Below are 18,596 nucleotides of genomic sequence, written 5' to 3'. Positions count from 1 at the left end.
CAGTAGCAAAATTACAGTTATGAAGTAGCAACAAAATGGTTTCATGGCTGGGGGTCACCACACCATGAGGAACTGTATTAAAGGGTTGAAGCTAGGAAGGTTGAGAACCACTGGTCTAGAGTGTGGAACACGGACCCTCCCCGCCACACCCCTGCCCTGACTTTATGAAGCTGGAGAATGGCAGGAGGAAGGGAATCCTGGGGAGAGCTTGACCAGAACACTTTAGAGAATACATAGTCAAGAATAGGTCAGACGCGCTGAGGTGCGAGCCTAACCGTGGTCTAAGCCGAAGCAGCAACTCCGTCACCCGGTTCTTAGCAAAGGAGGATGCAAAGGCCAAGCAAAGGAATGGATAGTCATTAAAAAAAAAAACAACTTTAGCATCCTTGTTGCTAATTTTAAATATCTACTCCTCCCTCCCAGAATTCCTGACCTCACAGAAGAGCCTGCATAACGAGTTTTTGCCCTTTTACTGGAAATCGTGTGTGTGTGTGTGTGTGTGTGTGTATGTATGTGTGTGTATGTGTGTGTGTGCGCGTGCGCACGTGTGTGCGTGTGTGTGAGTGTGTGTGAGTGTGTGTATGTGTGTGTATGTGTGTGTGTATGTGTGTGTGCGTGCGTGCGTGCGTGTGTGCGTGAGTGTGTGTGTGCGTGTGTGTGAGTGTGTGTGTGAGTGTGTGTGAGTGTGTGTATGTATGTGTGTGTGCGTGTGTGTGTGTGTGTGTGTGTGTGTGTGGTGTGATATGTTGGAAGGGGGCTGAGCTACTAGCAATAAATAAAGGACTGGACAATTTGAAAAAAGTCACTTCCTGTTGGATAATGTCTAGTTCCCACCCCCACCCCTGGAGCACAACCCTCCAGCTCTCCACGTGACTCCTCCTTCCCAGAGTCTACTGACTGGAGACACTTAAGCCAAACAAACTCAGGAAAGGGCAAGAGATCAGGAAGAGGAGGAAGCTCGTGGCACAGGAGGAAAAAGACAAGAGAATGCCCTGATGTTCAAGGAAGAGGGTGGGGGAGACAGGAGTGAAGGCTCCCTCGGGATCACACAGTCAAGCTGCAAATGTCACCCCTGCGCGTGAACTCAGAACAGGCACAAACAGCTGGCCAAACCTCCTGGGACCTTTCAAATACTAACATTAATAGTGACAAACAGCGCCCCCCCCCACTCCACCCCAGCCCTCTGTATGCAAATTGGAACAAACGCTAAGCTAAAGCCAGTTGCTGCAAGACCAGCCGGGCAGGGACCAAAGAGGTAGCTAGAGTGTCTGGAGGAGTCTGCTTGTGTTTTTTCAGGAGAGGGGAGAGAGAAGGGGCTACCTGTAGATCACGCCATGTTGGTGGAGGAACATGAGAGCTGACGTGACCTCAGCAGCATAGAACCGGGAACGAGGCTCGTCGAATTTTCGGGACCGCTGAATCTGGAACATGAGGTCTCCACCGTTTACATATTCCATGACGAAGAAGAGGCGGTCCTGGAAGGAGAGGAGAACATGCTACATAAGCCACATTACAGCAGCACCCAGCTGGGACTAGCTTTCCTTCGGCGATCCCAACAGATTGCCAGGACTCAAGTGGCCTGATGGAGTGCTCCAGAGTGAAACATAGGAGCAAGCTTTCGAGGCAGGGTGTCAAGTGCTACAGAAAATTCTGTCTTTGGGGATGGGGACATAGCTCGGTCGGTACGGGGCTTGCCTAGTATCCACGAAGCCCTGGGTTACATCTCCAGCAGCACATAAGCTGCTTGTACGATGCAAGGCTGCAATCCCAACTCTGGGGGCTGGGTAGAGAGCCACAGGATGCAGAGAGCCCCCTACAGTAGGGTTCCCAACCTTCTAATGCTGTGACCCTTTAACATGGTTTCTCATATTGCGGTGACCCTCAACCACAGAATTATTTCATCTACTTTGAAACTGTCATTTTGCCATTGTTACAAATCATCATGTAAATATATATATATATGTATATATATATGTCTGTGTTTTCCAGTGATCTTAGGTGACCCCTGTGAAAGGGTTGCTTGATCCCAAAAGGGGTGGAGACTCACAGGTTGAGAACCACTGCTATAGGCTTTCTGCCCTCAAACACAGGACCTAGAGAGCTGAGCCACAATCACCTGCCACAGAGGGCAGCCCCTCCTTATCTGTATCTATGGTGACTTAAGGAGAAAGAAGTCTGAATCCACCTTACACAGTTCACCTTGTCCTAAGCAGCTAGCATGTGGGATGTTCTTCAGGGCATCAGGGAAGGAGTATAAGCTGGTGTCCTGGTGGCCTACGGGGTGGAGATGGGACATGGACCGAGTAGGGGGAAAAGAGCACCATGGGAACTGGGCAAGGTGACAACACAGGGTGCCATCCAGACCAGGAAAACCAGGGAAGAGTCTAGAAGGAGACAGACCTTACTAGAACAAGTCAGGGACAGATACTTCAACATGGGAACAGAGTTGACATACTTAGGGACATCAAGGTGATCAGACCAGAGGGAAAGCAAGGCTAGTGGAGGTCTGAGAGGCGAAAGAGACACAAGGCATCTTGCTCCTCGCAATGACCCTCCATCATGGCTTGCAGGTTGAGAGCCACTGGCTTAGATGAGCCATGACCCCTTTGGGGATCAAATGACCCTTTCACAGGGGTCACATATCAGATATTTATATTATAGTTCATAACAGTAGCAAAATTACAGTTATGAAGAAGCAATGAAACAATTTTATGGTTGGGGGGTCTCTTCAACATGAGGAACTGCACTAAAGGGTCACTGTTTGTTAGGGAGGTTGAGAACCACTGTTGAAGCCCCCAGTGATCCTGATGTCCACTCAGGGTGGGGAAGCCACAGACTCTCATCCACCTGGCTTCTGTCAAGATATTTTTATATAAATTTCTATTTAAATTAAAAACAATCTTATTTTAGATATCAATCCCAGTTCCCTCCCCCTCCCATGCCCCCCACTGACCTCCCCATCTCAACCCCCATCCACTCCCCAGGGAGGATGAGGCCTTCCATGAGGGATTATCAAAATCTGTCAAGTCATTTGGGGCAGGGCCTAGGCCCTCCTTGTGTATCAAGGCCATCAGAGTAACCCTCCATGGGAAATGGGCTCCTGAAATCCATTCGTGCACTAGGGATACATCCTGGTTCCACTGCCAGAAGCCGCATAGACTGCCCAGTGCTCCTAGCTGTCACCCACGTTCAGGGGGCCTGGTTTGGTCCTATATTGTTTCCCAGCTGTCAGACTGGGGTCCATGAGTCCTCACTTGCTCAGGTCAGCTGTTTCTGTGGGTTTTCCCAGCATGGTCTTGACCCCTTTGTTTGTCACTCCTCCCTCTCTGAACCTAGATTCCAGGAATTTGACTCAGTGCTCAGTTGTGGATCTTGGCTTTTGCTTCTATCAGCTAGTGGATAAAGGCTCTAGGATGGCATTTTAGGTAGTCATTATTCTCATTACAGGGGAAGAACATTTAAGGTAGCCTCTCCACTATGCTTAGGTTCCTAGTTAAAGTCATCCTTGTGGATCTCTGTATAATTCCCTAGTGCCAGATTTCTCTTTAAACCTATAGTGGCTCCCTCTATTGATGTGTCTCTTCTCTTGCTCTCCTCTATTCCTCTCCCCACTCAATCTTCCTGATCCCTCATGCTCTCCTCCCTACTCCTATTCTCTCCTCCTCTTTCTCCTACCTTCCTCCCTCTCCCCCCAGGCTCCCAATTTGTTCAGGGGCTCTTGTCCCTTTCCACTTCACGGGGGAACTATGTATGTCTCTCTTACGGTCCTCCTTGCTGTCTTGCTTTTCTGGAGGTGTGGATTGTAGGCTGGTAATCCTTTGCTCTATGTCTAATATCCATATATGAGTGAGTACATGCCATGTTTGCCTTTCTGTGACTGGGCTACCTCACTTAGGATAGTTCCTTCTAGTTCCATCCATTTGCCTGCAAATTTCAAGATTCCATTGTTTTTTTTTTCTGCTGAGTAGTACTCCTTTGTGTAAATGTACCACATTTTCTGTATTCATTCTTTGGTTGAGGGGCACCTAGGTTGCTTCCAGGTTCTGGCTATTACAAATAATGCTGCTATGAACATAGCTGACAGATGTCCATGTTGTATGAATGAGCATCCTTTGGGTATATGCCTAAGAGTGGAATTGCTGGATCTTGAGGTAGACTAGTTCCCATTTACCAGAGAAACTGCCATACTGATTTCCAAATGGCTGTCCAAGTTTGCACTCCCATCAGCAATGGAGAAGTGTTTCCCTTTCTCCACATCCTCTCCAGCATAAACTGTCATTGGTGTTTTTGATTTTAGCCATTCTGATGGGTGTAAGATGGAATCTCAGAGTTCCCTAATGGCTAAGGATGTCAAAGTATTTTTTACAACAGTAAAACTTAAGGATTACTAAATTAGTTGTTCTCTTTTTTTCTTTTCAAGGACTCCTTCTAAGACACAAATGAAACTACATTGAGATTCCCTCTGACCCCAGTGAGAAGGGCTATCATCAAGAAAGCAAACTGTACCAAGCACAACAGCTACTGGCGAGGATGGGGGAGAGTGGTGTATACTCTGCTGGCTAGGGGGTGCAAACTGGTGGAGCCACTGTGGAAGTCAGTATGGAGGTCCTTCAAAGAACTGGAAATGGAACTACACACAGAAGATCCAGCCAGATCACTCCCAGGTGTGAGCCTGAAGGATTCTGCATCTGCGCACCAGAGAGAGCTTGTACATCCAAGTACATCTGTGCCCTGTTCGTAATAGCTAAGACACAGAACCAGCCTTTGCATCCATCAACAGCAGAATGAAGAAAATGGGGTACATACACACGGTGGTTTTATTCAGCCACAGAGAAGAGAATGACATTGTGTCATTTGGAGGAAAATGGATGCAAAGAGCATTTGACATCTAACTACAAGAGGGTCTATGTGGGAGGAAGAAAGTGTTATGGGGAGTCTGCCGCCAGTCCGCTAGCCAATCAAAAGGAGTATTTTGGTTCAAGAGGCAGGGCTTTCCTTGGGAATGGCCTGACTGAAAGAAAAGGTGGAGCACAGGCCTTTCCAAGGAGGAGCAGCAGCTGTGGGTGGGTGACTCATTCAGATCCCTGCTTTGTCTTGTGATATTTGTGCATGGATTTTGCTTGACAATAAACGGTAATCTTTGGACATTCTTTATCAAGAAACGATGTAAAGGAAGGTGGGGAGGCACAAGAGAGCTGGGTGGGTGTGAAGGTTAGTTTTGTCAACTTAGCACAGTCTAGAATCACCTGGGGTGGATGAGACCTCTCATTGAAGGACAGTCTAGTTCAGGCTAACACATGAGCACGTCTCCAGGGAGCTGTCCTGATGGCATTCCGGTGGTGGGAACGCTCAGACTGAAAATGCACAGCACCATTCTCTCTCTCTCTCTCTCTCTCTCTCTCTCTCTCTCTCTCTCTCTCTCTCTCTCTCTCTCTCTGTGTGTGTGTGTGTGTGTGTGTCTCTCTCTCTCTCTCTCTCTTTCTCTCTCTGTGTCTCTGTCTCTCTCTACCTTAAATGTGGATGCCACTGACTGCTTCATGCTCCTGCTACTATGAATTCTCTGCTGCGATGGACTGTACAGTGGATGTAGAAGCCAAAACAGACTCTTTCTTCCTTAAGTTGCTTTTCACTAGAACATTTTGTCATAGTAACAGAAATAAAACAAAAACAGCAGGGGGAGGAAAGACAAATGTTAAATGGTTTTGCTTATATGTGGACTCTAGATTTAACTCTGTGTGTGTGTGTGTGTGTGTGTGTGTGTGTGTGTAAATTGAAAGCAAGAGAGGGACCAAGAAGGGGAAGGAAAGGGATTAACAAGTGGGTAATAATAATGGCTAAATACGAGTAAAATACAATGATGTATGTATGGAAATGCCTTCGTGACACCTATTATTTTGTGCACTAAAACTTAATTTAAAAAAGGGGGGGATTACTTCAAGAACAAGCATCCTTAGCATCAAGATCACTCAAGAGTCTCATGAGAGCAGTGATCCTTGCTGACAGACCACACCATTTCTGATTTGGAACCTGAATATCGACATCTCTAACAAGGTCTCAGGAGATGATGCCAGTCCAGCAACCACACTTGGAGAGCCTCTGCCCTAGAGGCAGTGGGGTCAGCCTTTCCCAAGGCAAGCACAGATACACTGCTTGTTCATACTCTCCCATCAGCTGAACATTCCACCAGAAATAACGACCAAAGTGTCCAGTTGATAGTCACCAACCCCGAGCCTGGGCTGTGGCCACAATGGAGGATTTGAAGAATCTAAATCTCTAGAGGGAAAACTCTCCCTCTCTTCTTGTTGTAGGGTCTATCCTAACATTAGCCACGTGGTCCTGAGGGCAGAGTGACAAAGGGGAGTGCCCCCCACAACTGTATCACTCACTGGCTGCCTGACCTCAAGCAAAGAATTTCATCTTTCTGTGCCCAACTTTCCAACCTGCAAAAGTGAGGGTCTGCAGTGCCTGCCTTATAGAATTGTGCTTTATTTTTGTTGTTGTTCTTTTGAAGTACCCAGGGTTCAAACTGAGAGTCTTGAGCATGCTAGGCAAGCTACATCCCTAACCCTAAACTGTATGTTAAAATGCCCAGTTCATAGTTGGAGCTCCGTATGGGTTAGCCAGGCTGACTGTCATTGGCAGAACTAACAGCTATTATTACTGCGCATCTCATTCCCAGCCTTTTCTCCAGCTTTCTCCCCCATCACCTTCTCTCACAACAAACATCGCTTCCCTGGGTCCTCAGGCTGGTTTCGTACTGTTGAGTCTGTCTCCTTTCCCCTGTCTCTTTCTGCTTTTCTGTGTCGCCTCTGCCTCTTTGTAGACTTCTCCCTACAGCCATGAAGCCCTGAGCTCACAAGGCTGTGTGCCGGGCCTTCCTGGTGGTGTGAGTTTACTTACGCACACCCACATGGCTCTCTGCATGGATGACTCACATACTTCGCCCTCCTGCCTAGACGTCATCTGGGAGCTCCAGACGCACATCTCAGCATCTGATCCCCCTCCGGATGCCTTTCAGGTACTCCAACCCAACATGTCGAAACGGACCCCATCATCTTCCCTGGCAAGCTGGTCCTCACACAGAACTTCCTGTCTGAGGTCCAGTCTGCACCTTCAGCCAGCTTCTCAAGTGAGAACCCCAGTAGTCATCTTTAATCCCCCTCTCCCGGACCCCCTTCCCCAATGTTGCTCTTGCCTGGTTAGTGTACCTTCTCCCAAATCCCCCTCCCCCACTGTTGCTCTTGCCTGGTTAGTATTCCTTTTCATTTCTCACAGCTGCACACTTCTGGTCTCCACCACTGCCATGCTCATGTCTCTGTGACTCGAGCAGCTTTCATCTCTTGTCCAGAGTTCTGCTTTGCTAGGAATGTTTCTACAGCTAGTTCAGTTTCCCGTCTTAATGCTGGCCATTCCCAAGGTAGAGGGACTCTGCTTGAAATCTGTTCCTCTCACCCTACCACTATTAATACATGTGTGTGTGCGTGCATGTGTGTGTGTGCACACGTGCGTGCGTGCGTGCATGTTGTGAGTATGTTGTACATGCATATGAGTGTGCGAGTATGTAGAACCATGTACCCATGCATGGAGGCCAGAGAGATGGTCTTTCACTGAACCGGAATTCTCTCACTGACCTGGAAGCTTGCTCTTCCAGATAGAGCAGACCAAGGCAATGTCGGGAGCTGCCCCTCTTCCCACCAATACTAGAGTTACAAGCATGTGCAGACATGCCCAGAATCTTACACGGGTGCTGGGGATTCAAACTCAGGCCCTTACACTTACACAGCCACGTGCTTTTATTCACTGAGTAACCTGCCAAGCCCATCTTAATTCCTTTAAAGGCCTGTGTTCCCCTTAGGACAGGTAGAAAACACCTTGCCATACTCATATGATCTTCTGAGTCATTTGCCTTCCAGCTTCCCTTATTCCTTTTGCCCTAGAACCTTGATTCCTGTTCTTGCTGTCTGGACTGCCTCCCCTGCTCTCTCCCGCAACGAGTTCCCCGTATCTCTGTATCGCAAAGACTTCAATGCAGCCATCTTTCCTTCATGGAAGCTGTCCTTGGTTTTCCTGACAAGATCCCACCCATCTGTCTTGTGTCCCCTGCCACAACACTCAGCCCAGGGGATGCTGTGTTTGTGTGACAGTGATTTCCCTAGTATCTATGTACTGGTTAGATTCTTGTCAAATGGACACAGGCATTTTAGAAGAGGGAATCTCAACTGAGAGAACGCTCTCACCAGACTGGCCTGTGGGCCAGTCTCTGGTGCATTTTCTTCACTGATGACAGCTGGGGCAGCATGGGTGGGAAACTCCACACTTCGGGCAGTGTGCTAATACTGAGCTGGCAGTCCTGGGTGCTGTAACAAAGCAGACCAGGAAGCCCACAAGAAGCAAGTCAGTAAGCAGTACTCCTCCATGGGTTTGCTCCAGCTCCTGCCTCGGGCTCCTGCCTTGGCACCTCTCAGTGATGGGCTCACCCACTGTAAGCAGAAATTAACCTTTTCGCTCTCACGTTGCTTCTGGCCGTGATGTTTTCTCCCACTGGCAGAAACGGTAACTAACGTTGTCTGTATGCTCCAGGAAGGCAGGGGCTATTGGCAGTTCTGGATTGGTTCTTATGAAGTTTTTTCTTTTTAAGGGAATTAGAGGCCCCAAAGAGAAATGCTTGAAATTCTCTTTAATAGCTGTAAGTGCTATAGAGTTGGGATGTAGCTTAGCTGGTGCAATGCTTGCTTAGTGTGCTGCAGGACACTCTGAGTTCTAAACCTAGTACTGTGCACACAGCATTCAGGAGGTGTGGGCAGGAAGATCAGAAGTTCAGTGTCACCCTAGCCTAACCCCCAGTTTTGTCTCCTATCCTCCCCATCAACTGGGACCACGGCTCGCACAGAGTAGATTCCTGGTTGCAGCACATAGTAGGCTCCTAGGGCATCTGTGCTGAGTGCTTGCATTGTGTTTTGTTTTACAAGATGGGGTTTCTCTGTGTGTTCCTGGCTGTCCTGCAACTCACTCTGTAGATCAGGCTAGCCTCGAACTCACGGAGATCCGCCTGCCTCTACCTCCTGAGTGCTGGGGTTAAAGCTATGTGCCACCACCACCCATTCTTGAGTGCCCATGCCATGTATGTCCCTGTTGCTAGAAATTCCAAAGGAACCAGGTGTTCCCACATTATTATTTCTGGACAGATCAGCTCAGGATCCACCTTAGTGCATTCTCAGTTTTCTTTGGGTTTGCTTTCTTCCCCACACAGCTCCTATGTGCTCCCCCAAAGCATAACTACAGATCTTTTTACACATTAGAGATGCCACAAAGCAAGGTACACTTTTTACCTTCCCCACCCTGTATTCAGTGTGGATCGCTGGTGACCTCTGACGCATTTGAGAAGGGTGTTTTGATGCAGAGGGAGAGGCTCAAGTCATTCTGGGAACTGCTTAATTATATAAACCGAAATCAAAAGAAAGCTGGCAAAGCCAGCGGCTACTCATTAATCCCCTCTTGGCACCCACAGAAAACAAAACCAAAAACCAACTTCCTGGTAAAGTAAGCAAATATGTTTTCTGAGGTAAGCAAAGGTTTGCAAAGCCTATTCTACACCCACCTCCCTTAATCTCCCTTGACTACCTCAGTGTTACGGTTTTGTGATAGCAAGTAAAATAATGAAAATTGCAAAGAGATTATGTGTCATGGCCATTTGGGGTGAGAACAGGGAAAGAGTGACCAACCATTTGGAAAGACCACATCATGGCTTTGAAATTCCCACTGGCCTCCCTTTTCCAGCTTGCCCACTTTCTTGCCTTCAATGTTAATGCCAGCCTGCGGGCCCCGTTTACCCTTCAAGGTATGATAGATAAGACAGAGGTGTCATCCCTTCGGTAGCACCGTGTGTTCTGCCAAGTGGGTTTGTTTGGACATATGTTCTCTACCATTTGTTAGATGTTTATAAGTACAAAGATCCTATCTCACTTTGATTTCACATGAGGGCACAACAGGAGACTAGACTTGGGACAGTCTGCCTCTGATGAACTTATGATGACATAAATGGCTTTTCCAGTGTACCCAAGGGAGTCACAGGTCCTCGCCGTATATGCATCCCCACCCAGTGCTAGAGATACAAACCGTGGACTTACACATGTTAGGCAAGTGCTCTATTATTGAATGACACATGTTAGGCAAGTGCTCTATTATTGAACGACAGCCCAGCCCTTCACTCCACCTTTCTAAACAGCTTCTCTCTGCCCATTTCATGCTCACATCATCTAAACCAGGGGTTCTCAAACTGCGAGTTGAGACCCCTTGGGGGGGTCAAATGACCCTTTCACAGGGGTCAACTAAAACCACCAGAAAACATGGATATTTACATTACATTTCATAGCAGTAGCAAAATTGCAGTTATAAAGTAGCAAAGAAAATAACTTTATGGTTGTGGGTAACCACAACATGTATTAAAGGGTCACAGCATTAGATAGGTTGAGAACCACTGCTCTATGCCATCAACTCAGCAGGTCTTTCTTGAATACTCAGCCTGAAAGCTGTGTAAGTTATGACTTTGGTATCCGGGGGCTAGGAATGGCAACAGGAGAAAGCACAGAGACACTAGAAAGTCCTAGACACTAGATGATTCTGTACTGAACTCTCCAGGATCTGAGTAGATTGTGAAAACTGGGGATCTGGCCTGAATCTTCTTGGATATTTGTCACTTAGGCCTTACCATGCATAGGTCACTATGAGAGACAGTCACATGACAAGTTGGTCTATCTATTCTCCAAAATACAAGGGTACCGATGGAATCAACCATTGCTATGGGATCTGGTTCAGATTCACCTGACTTGGAGGAGAGCCCAATCTTGAACAATGTGAGGCCTGAGGAAGGGAAAGTCTGGAGGTGAGGGCACAGCCCCGAGGATGGAGGTGAAAAGAAAGAAACACACAGGAACAAGAGGGTAGGGTAACCCCGTTAAACAATAAAAACGAAACCACCCCCAAAGAAGCCTGGCTCCTGGGGAAACAGTGCGTAAATCCAGGGCACCGAGGTAGAGACGGACTGCAGTCTGGGGCCAGGGGAAAGTTCTGAAACACAAGTAGGAGAATAGGAATTCTGAAAAGCTTTTAAGTTGTAAAGTTATACAATTATAGCTGACTTGAAGGAAAATCATCTTGGAAGCAGTGCATTGGAAGCAAGACAGCTCGGAGTTGTTCCACCTTTAGGCAAGTTTGGTGATGTACATCTGTATCAGGGTTGTCAGGGTTCAAGTTAGCCTTGGCCACACTGGGAGTTTAGGCCAGTCTGAACCACATGAGATGCTGTTTGTAAAAAAGAGATTTACTCCATCTTTTTTTCACTTTCATTACCTTAAATGCCATAGTAGTGTGTGTGTGTGTGTGTGTGTGCGCGCGCGCGCAAGAAGAGGAAACCATTCTCTCTGGCAAATCCTCAGTGTCTAATACAGTATCTGTAGGGACTAAACTCTGGAATGTAATCATCTTACACTGCTGAAGCTGACTTCCGATTCTGTCTTCCCTGGTCCCCGGCAACCACCATCTTCCTCTCCACTTTTATCAGCCTGAGTAATTTGGATTCATCACATAAGTGGTATCATTTAGCGCTTTTCTTCTATATTTGTCTTACTAGACGTCTCCTAACATCCCACAATTTCATCCATATTTTTGCAAATGGAAAGACTTCTTTTTTTAAATCCCTGTACATAGACAAGAAGACTGCTTCTCATCACAACCATCTGTGTTCAAGAGGATGGAGCCAAGCTAATTCCCAGGAAAGAAGAGATCCTCTCACACTTATTAGCCGTCACTCAACTAGAGTCGGTTAAATGGCAAAAACTCACATTACAGTCTACTACTTGAGAAGGTACAAACATGATACTTATAATGAGATGTTTGTTTCCAACTGTTTAAAGCTCTAATTATTTAACCTAAACAGGGCAGGCTCAAGTTCAAGTTCAAAGGGACCCACAGTTGGGTCAAATCGACTCACCTAATAAAACCCAAACAAACATTCCCTCCTTCGGATAGTACCACACTTAGCCCCAGACCAACCTCAAATCCCTGCCCCCTACACCCCCCCCCCCCGCCTGGGTTTAGAAGGTGGGGAGAGGAGAGTGTGACAGTGCCACTCCAGCAGAGGATACTTCTTCACAGGGGCCACCAGCACACCCAGAGACAGCTCTTCTCCAAGGCTATGCCGGTATATGAACCAGCCCCAACTACAAACACCTCAGCAGTGCTGGTCATCAGGAGAGAGGCTGCTTCCATGGTCAGGCAGGAAGGGAGTGTACTGGTCCCCAGCTTCCTCTTCGGAGACAGATAGAGGTTAGACAGAAACCCTTCCATCCATGGAAGACACCACGGGACAGACTCACGGAAGCCCTTTCTTTTCCTCCATTGTTTGATGAGCATCGTGCCCCAGTCCAGCTGCCTCCTCCCAGCATCCTGGCTTCCTCCTGGTTCCACCCCACTGGAGGCCTTCTTCAGTAATTGGCACTGGTGAGCCATGGCATCTGGCCGACATCCTCTGTCTCCAGCTACTCACTTGGACTCCAGGAAAGCAGTGAATCTACCACACGCTCCCTCAGTCACGTCTCCAATGAGGAGACCAGGTCATCTTGTAGAAGTTTCACGCTTTGTAGTAAAACTGGAGCCCTAGAATCTGGTCTGTGCTTGCTGCACAATATGGTGACACAGAACGACTATTTCTTTGATGTTGCCGAGAAATAATTTAAGCAGAAGAGAGAGAGACAGAGAGAGAGAGAGAGAGAGAGAGAGAGAGAGAGAGAGAGAGAGAGAGAGAGAGAGAGAGAGAGAGAGAGAGAGAGAGAGAAGGGGAGCTGCACTGGAGCCCATTGGAGCCAGTCATCAGCTGTTTGAAGGCAAGGTTGAAGCAATTATGGGATGCTTTTTAAAAGTCGTCCTAAACATAGGAACAAAGGTGTTCTTGTAACTTCATTTCCTCAGCCTAGTCAAGTTCTACCAACTCTTCCCATGAACTTGGGCTATTTCTCAACAAGCCTGCATCCATCTCATCTGTTTGCACATGCCTTCCCGTGTACCAACAGGACACAAGTGGCCAGGGCTGGTACTCATGGCACCTCCCCCTTATGAATTGTATCTGTAGAATCGTGTGGTTATGTGGTGTAGCACCTCAGTACTGAATGAGTGTCCCTTGCCTCCGGTTCTTAGGAAATCTTTCTGCCCCATCTTCTATGATGTCCCGAGTCTTGCAAGGGATGCCAGAGATGCCCTGTTTAGGGCCAAGGATTCAGCGGCTTATGGCTGTTTTTACAGCCAGGCAGGGTTGGGAAGTTGACCTCAAATAAAGAAGGCTCATCAGTCTTTCCCTTCAGTTGTGGGAAGGGCTATAACCTGCTTAGATGGCAGCAGTTGTGTTGAAGAAGAGAGGGAAAGCAGCCTCCTCATGCTTCCCTGGCTTAGTGTGACAGTCTTCAGTGTGACAGGTTGACTGTACCTATGAGAACAATGACTGCTCATCTTAAAGATCACACTCACTCTGGCACACACCAACACACACACACACACACACACACACACACACAGTGTGGTCTATACAGCTCTCATCTGTGTATTCTGTAAAACATTCTTTCTTGACTTAGAACATCAAAAGGCAGATGTAGATGTCTTTCTAACAGTATGCACTCACCAGGCACCAGGCTCAGTGTGACCACAGCGACCCTTCCCATTCCTGATCTGCCACAGAACATTCTGTCATCACCAGCTTGGGCTTTGAGGACTCTCAGAAGGGTCTCCAAAGAAGCAGGTCACAGACAGGAATGCAGAGTGTTCCTGCTGCCCCTGTTGGATTCTGCTAGTCAGAGCAGGGGTCAGCATGGTGTCCATTCCGGGTACCATGCCTGATAGCCTTGAGTTCATTCAGAGGAAGGCAGATGGGAGGGTGAAGAGGAGCGATGTGGCAACAGCAAGCTTCAGCGAGCTCTGTGTTAGTGGCTGACCATCTGAACTGAATAAACACACGGACTACCAGACAAAAGGGCCCATTGAAGGGGAATGCTTAAATCACTGGAAAGACTGTGTGCTGCAAGGAGATTCTGTCTGTGTCACCGAGCCATGCTGAGACCAATGAGCAGAATAGAGTCATCAAGGCCTCTTTTGTTATAGCAGACCCAAGTCTCCTTATACTGCCAACACCCTGTCAACATTGAGTCCCACCGCTTTGTTCTGCACTGAGGTCCTTCCAACATGAAGAGTCGGGTAATCATACTTCTTCAGTGCTATTCACAGAGATACCCGCTGTTAATGGAGAGGCTGGACTCGATGACCTGGCTGTGTGTCAGAATGCCTTGGAAGCATTTTCAAGTATACAGGTTACTAGACCAGACTTCTCTCAAAGTGTCTGACTCTGTGCTGGCCTCTGGAATATGCATTTATGCTCATAGTCCCCAGGTAGCACCTTGTGAATAGTAGTGGCTAGCAACCAGTTGAGTAAGCAGGTGTCAGGAAGCCTTCTAACATAAAGACTTGGTGATTCTAAGTTCATTTTATTCTGTTTTCTCTGATAATTTCATATGTTAGTGAATTCGACTAGAAGAGAAGTTATTAGACAGTGGTATGCAGTGTTCTTCTAATACAACATAGTGACAGACAGACACCCTCAAAGGGACAGCTTCTACAGCAAGGACTGTCGCCTAGAATTGCCAGGGCTGTGTTGCCTGCATCTGGTTGTGCCCCTATAACTCTTGTGCCATCAGACAATGAAGCAATGAATTCCAAATCATTGAAATTGCCCCAAAATCCCTATGCTGGGAAATGGTGAAAGGCTGGGGAACTCCACACAATTCTGACTGCTTATCAGATCACCTTACAAGACAAACCAGAGCCAGGACAATGACAGGCAGGACCAGACCTTGACCAGGGCTGCCAGCACAAACCTATTGCTTACTATCTAAACCTGAATTCTACATTAATACTCTGAAAACAGACCTGGGGGTTCATGGACCCTTTATTTGTTCCTCTTCCCGTTATGGCCCTATTGCATACATTTCCTGATTCTGTTTTCTTACTATAACATGTCTGTTTCATAGGTTTTCTTATTATAACATGTCTCTTCTATAGGTCTGAACACCACTCTCAGAACCTAGGCTTAGACCCTAAGACCGTGCTCAACACTGTACTGGGCTCAGCCAATCAACTCCAGCCTTCATAAAGCACTGACTGTATAACTGACACCATTGTGCATTGTGTTTGTACAACCGGAAGGTCATAGGAATCAAATCAAAGGCCTGAAATTCCTCCCAGGTCTTGATAAGTGTGGTTTGACGTTAACTGTGCCTCTCATCTTCCGGACCCGCCCTTTAGTGTTATAGACGGCGCTGTTGGATTCATCTGCATGGCTGCCTCAAACCAAAGAGACCGCTTCAAGGAGGCAAGAAAGTGGACCTGACATCTCCACTCTGCCCCGTCCCCTTTCATGTAGCGTCTGCTTGAGCAGAGACGAAACGCAAAGGTGCTAATGGGAGGGATTGGCAACGTGGACCGGGCACATGAATGTACACACAGAGGTCGAGCCTGTGGATGCTGAAAGGCCTCGTGACGATGTTTCAGAATTCAAGGGGGGCAAGGCTAGTGTCTGTGTGCGGGCAAAAGAGCATCTCCATAGCGCTTCACTAATATTTTCGTTGGCTGGCAGGCAGAGCGTGAACTGGAGGCCAATCGGCGAGGAAGCAAGCACTTTGATCACCACATTTCCACCCAGGCTTGCTCTGAACGGTGAACGATGCCGTAAAATAAAGCTGTAAATATCGGCTGCAATAGAGCCTCGGAACAGTTCTTGTTCTAGTGGAAGGAGGTGCTAGATTCCCATACGCATTTATTTAAAATATAAGAGAACAGAGCCCCAGGTAGCGTCATGTGCTACATTAAGCAGGCACGGGGCTTGCAGAAGCAGAATAAAAACAGCCTGTGTTTAATTTGTTCACAGGCCTTTTGTTCCTAGCTATCTGGAGAGGGCCGGTATAGACGTAGCAGGTGATAGCTTCAGGATGTAGATGGGAGTCAAGCTTTGATATGGACTCCAGGCTGACAATTCTGTTAGGAGGGTAGCCTCTCTCAGTATAGAAATCCATTCCATAGCAGATTTGTTAGTGCCATGAATTTGGGGGAGGGAATGGAAACCTAAGTTGAATAGCCTATGATCTGTCTGTAGTCCATATCTATACCTGTTGACAGCCTCTCCCCACCAGATGTCACCCCCCTCCCAACAGCTTTTCCCCATCCTCATCTCTACCTATATGATGCAATGATCTAAATCCACTTCTGGCTATAGACTACTGGGGTTCGAGGCACATTTTGCTACATCCTGAGTACATGACGAACTTGGCAAACTGCAGTACTGACTTCCCCGCCTATGAAAGGGAGATTCAACAGTAGGTACTGAAGGAGACTATTAACATAGGCTGTCTTTATGGCAGGCGCCAGGCTCTTGAACAGAACAGGAAAACATGAGCTCTGGAATCTCACTGGCAAGCTGTCATTCCATAGTTCCATGGGGCTTGGGGATGGACAAAGTTCAAGTCAACTAGCTTGTATTTAAGGAGAACTTTCAAAAGGCCACTTGGAAGAACAAGAGGCTCCAGTATAATGAGAGTCCACACTAAAGATGGACTCCATTTAACTAGTTATTAGGAAAGACTCCAGAGGGGGAGATGGGACTCAAGAGCGCAATGGAGTTAAAATGATTAGGGTCTAACTAGTCCATCTGCAGCAAACCACCAAGACACAGACATCCCTGCATTTCATGTAGTTTGCCAACAAGGGAAAGACCTCTTGTTGGAATCAAACCTCCTTAGACTCCTTCCCCTCCCCTCATTTTAGAAATTCTAGCCTAAGGCAAATGGGAAAATGGTTAATAAGCAAATATTAACATTTACTGACCCTGAACTACTTTTCCAGAGATGTCAGACTATGGCAAGCAGGTGTTAAGATCTACATTTTAGTGTTCTACCTCAAGAAATGGGGGAGTTAGGCCTAAGGAAGCTGTTCAGCCAGAATCTGAGGCCAGTCTCCTTGTTTCAAAGCCATAGCTCTTTCCCTTACACTAGGAGTCGCCCTCAATGACTCAATGAGATTGTCTAGAAAGGTCACATTTAAGTATCCAAAATTAACATGCATGGACTGAAGAGTCAAGAGTATGTGTCTAGGGTTCAACATTATTTTACTCCACTCATGTTATTTTTATAGAGGTATCATGGATGTCCAGAAAAATCTAAATTTTATGACAAATGTCTGATAAAATGAAATGCTCAAAATGGTGAAAACTGATTTTTAAGAGGCTATGAAACACACAAATAAGTTAAATCATAAGCATCATTGTAGGTGTCTATTGTGTTTGATTTCAGTATTTTTCTCCAAAACGCATACCAAACATAAAACAAAACAACAAGCAACAACAAAAAAAAATGCAAGCCCCTCCTTACAGAAGTACACCGTGAATGCAGGGCCCTTCCCAGTCCACCTGGGGCCTGTGGTCAGCATCTTTAGAGATTACTTCAGCAACAGCTAAAGAGCTTCTCAACAGTCGGTAATGGGCTGGGTTGGGGGGAGAGGGTCATGGGTGGGGTGGGGCGCAGGGTGGGCTCTCATGCTGCATGTGCTGACAGTGACTAGCAGGTGGATGGAAACGCAGAAGAGGCTGCCAAAGACAGTCTCCCAAGGAGACTTCCCTGCAAGGTCTCCATCTCCATTGTTATTGAGAACAAAGGCCAATTTATAGGTGCTTTCCAAACTTCAGTTCATAGAAAATACAAACGGGAACTTTCCAAAACCAGATTCCTGGAAATTATACATCCAAATCCCCAGTCTGTGTGTCTAGATCAAACCCTAAATCCCACCTCTCTAACCAGCTCCCGGCCAAGGTGGTGTCTCAAGTAGGGCTCACTCTTTAAATGGCATACGTTAGTCTGACAGTAATATAAAATTGCAATCTGAGGGAAGTGGGAATGGAGGAGGGGAGTGAGGGAGGGGAACGAATAAGAATAGAGTATAATGATGGATATACAGGAAGATGTCATAAGGGCATTCATTACTTTATATGTTAACATAAAAAATCGATTTAAAATTCCGCTCTGTATTCTCTGTGTCCCCTCCTGTGTGTTTATAGTATTTTTGAAAGATTGATAAATAAATTGGGCATTTCGTGGCTGCTCTCTGCGGAAGGGGAAAGCATAATTAAGTTAATGCACTTCTTTTCCTAGCTCCAAAGTCACTGTGATGTATATTTTTAATGGAATTTAGAAAACTTGTTTTCTCAATTGTAAATTAGTTTAAATGATGCTTCTCTTATTAGTCTCGTGTGTTGGACTGTTTTCTGCAAATGACATTTTACAGAATCTAAACTTCAAAACTGTATTAACTTTTATAGTTAAACATTGTATTAAACAAAGTATACTATAAAAAAAATTTCACTCAGATTCCCCCAGAACTCCTGACTGGAACTGATACCCGACGCCATCACCCCTGGCTGCCTGCTGTTGGTGCTTCTAATGGCTCTCAGAGAGGGCTCCAAACCCTTCCTTCTGCCAGCTTTGCCCTCTCCATTCTCCTCCTTGGTGATG

At 46.8% G+C, this 18,596-nt stretch overlaps 1 protein-coding gene across 3 annotated transcripts in view; it reads right to left on the bottom strand.

The window, feature by feature from the left end:
• Window positions 1-18,596, bottom strand: part of Prkce (protein kinase C epsilon) — a 507,468-nt gene that overhangs the window by 99,608 nt on the left and 389,264 nt on the right. For all 3 annotated transcript variants that reach the window (XM_040737388.1, XM_040737387.1, XM_040737389.1), the window contains one exon: window positions 1,321-1,475. In XM_040737388.1, the coding sequence (XP_040593322.1) occupies window positions 1,321-1,475 (155 nt within the window). The remainder of the gene's footprint in view (window positions 1-1,320; window positions 1,476-18,596) is intronic.

Source organism: Mesocricetus auratus, unplaced genomic scaffold, assembly GCF_017639785.1.
Source record: "Mesocricetus auratus isolate SY011 unplaced genomic scaffold, BCM_Maur_2.0 Super-Scaffold_100676, whole genome shotgun sequence".
NCBI lineage: Eukaryota > Metazoa > Chordata > Mammalia > Rodentia > Cricetidae > Mesocricetus > Mesocricetus auratus.
The sequence above is the reverse complement of the archived record's forward strand: the minus strand, read 5'-3'. Positions and strand labels throughout refer to the sequence as shown.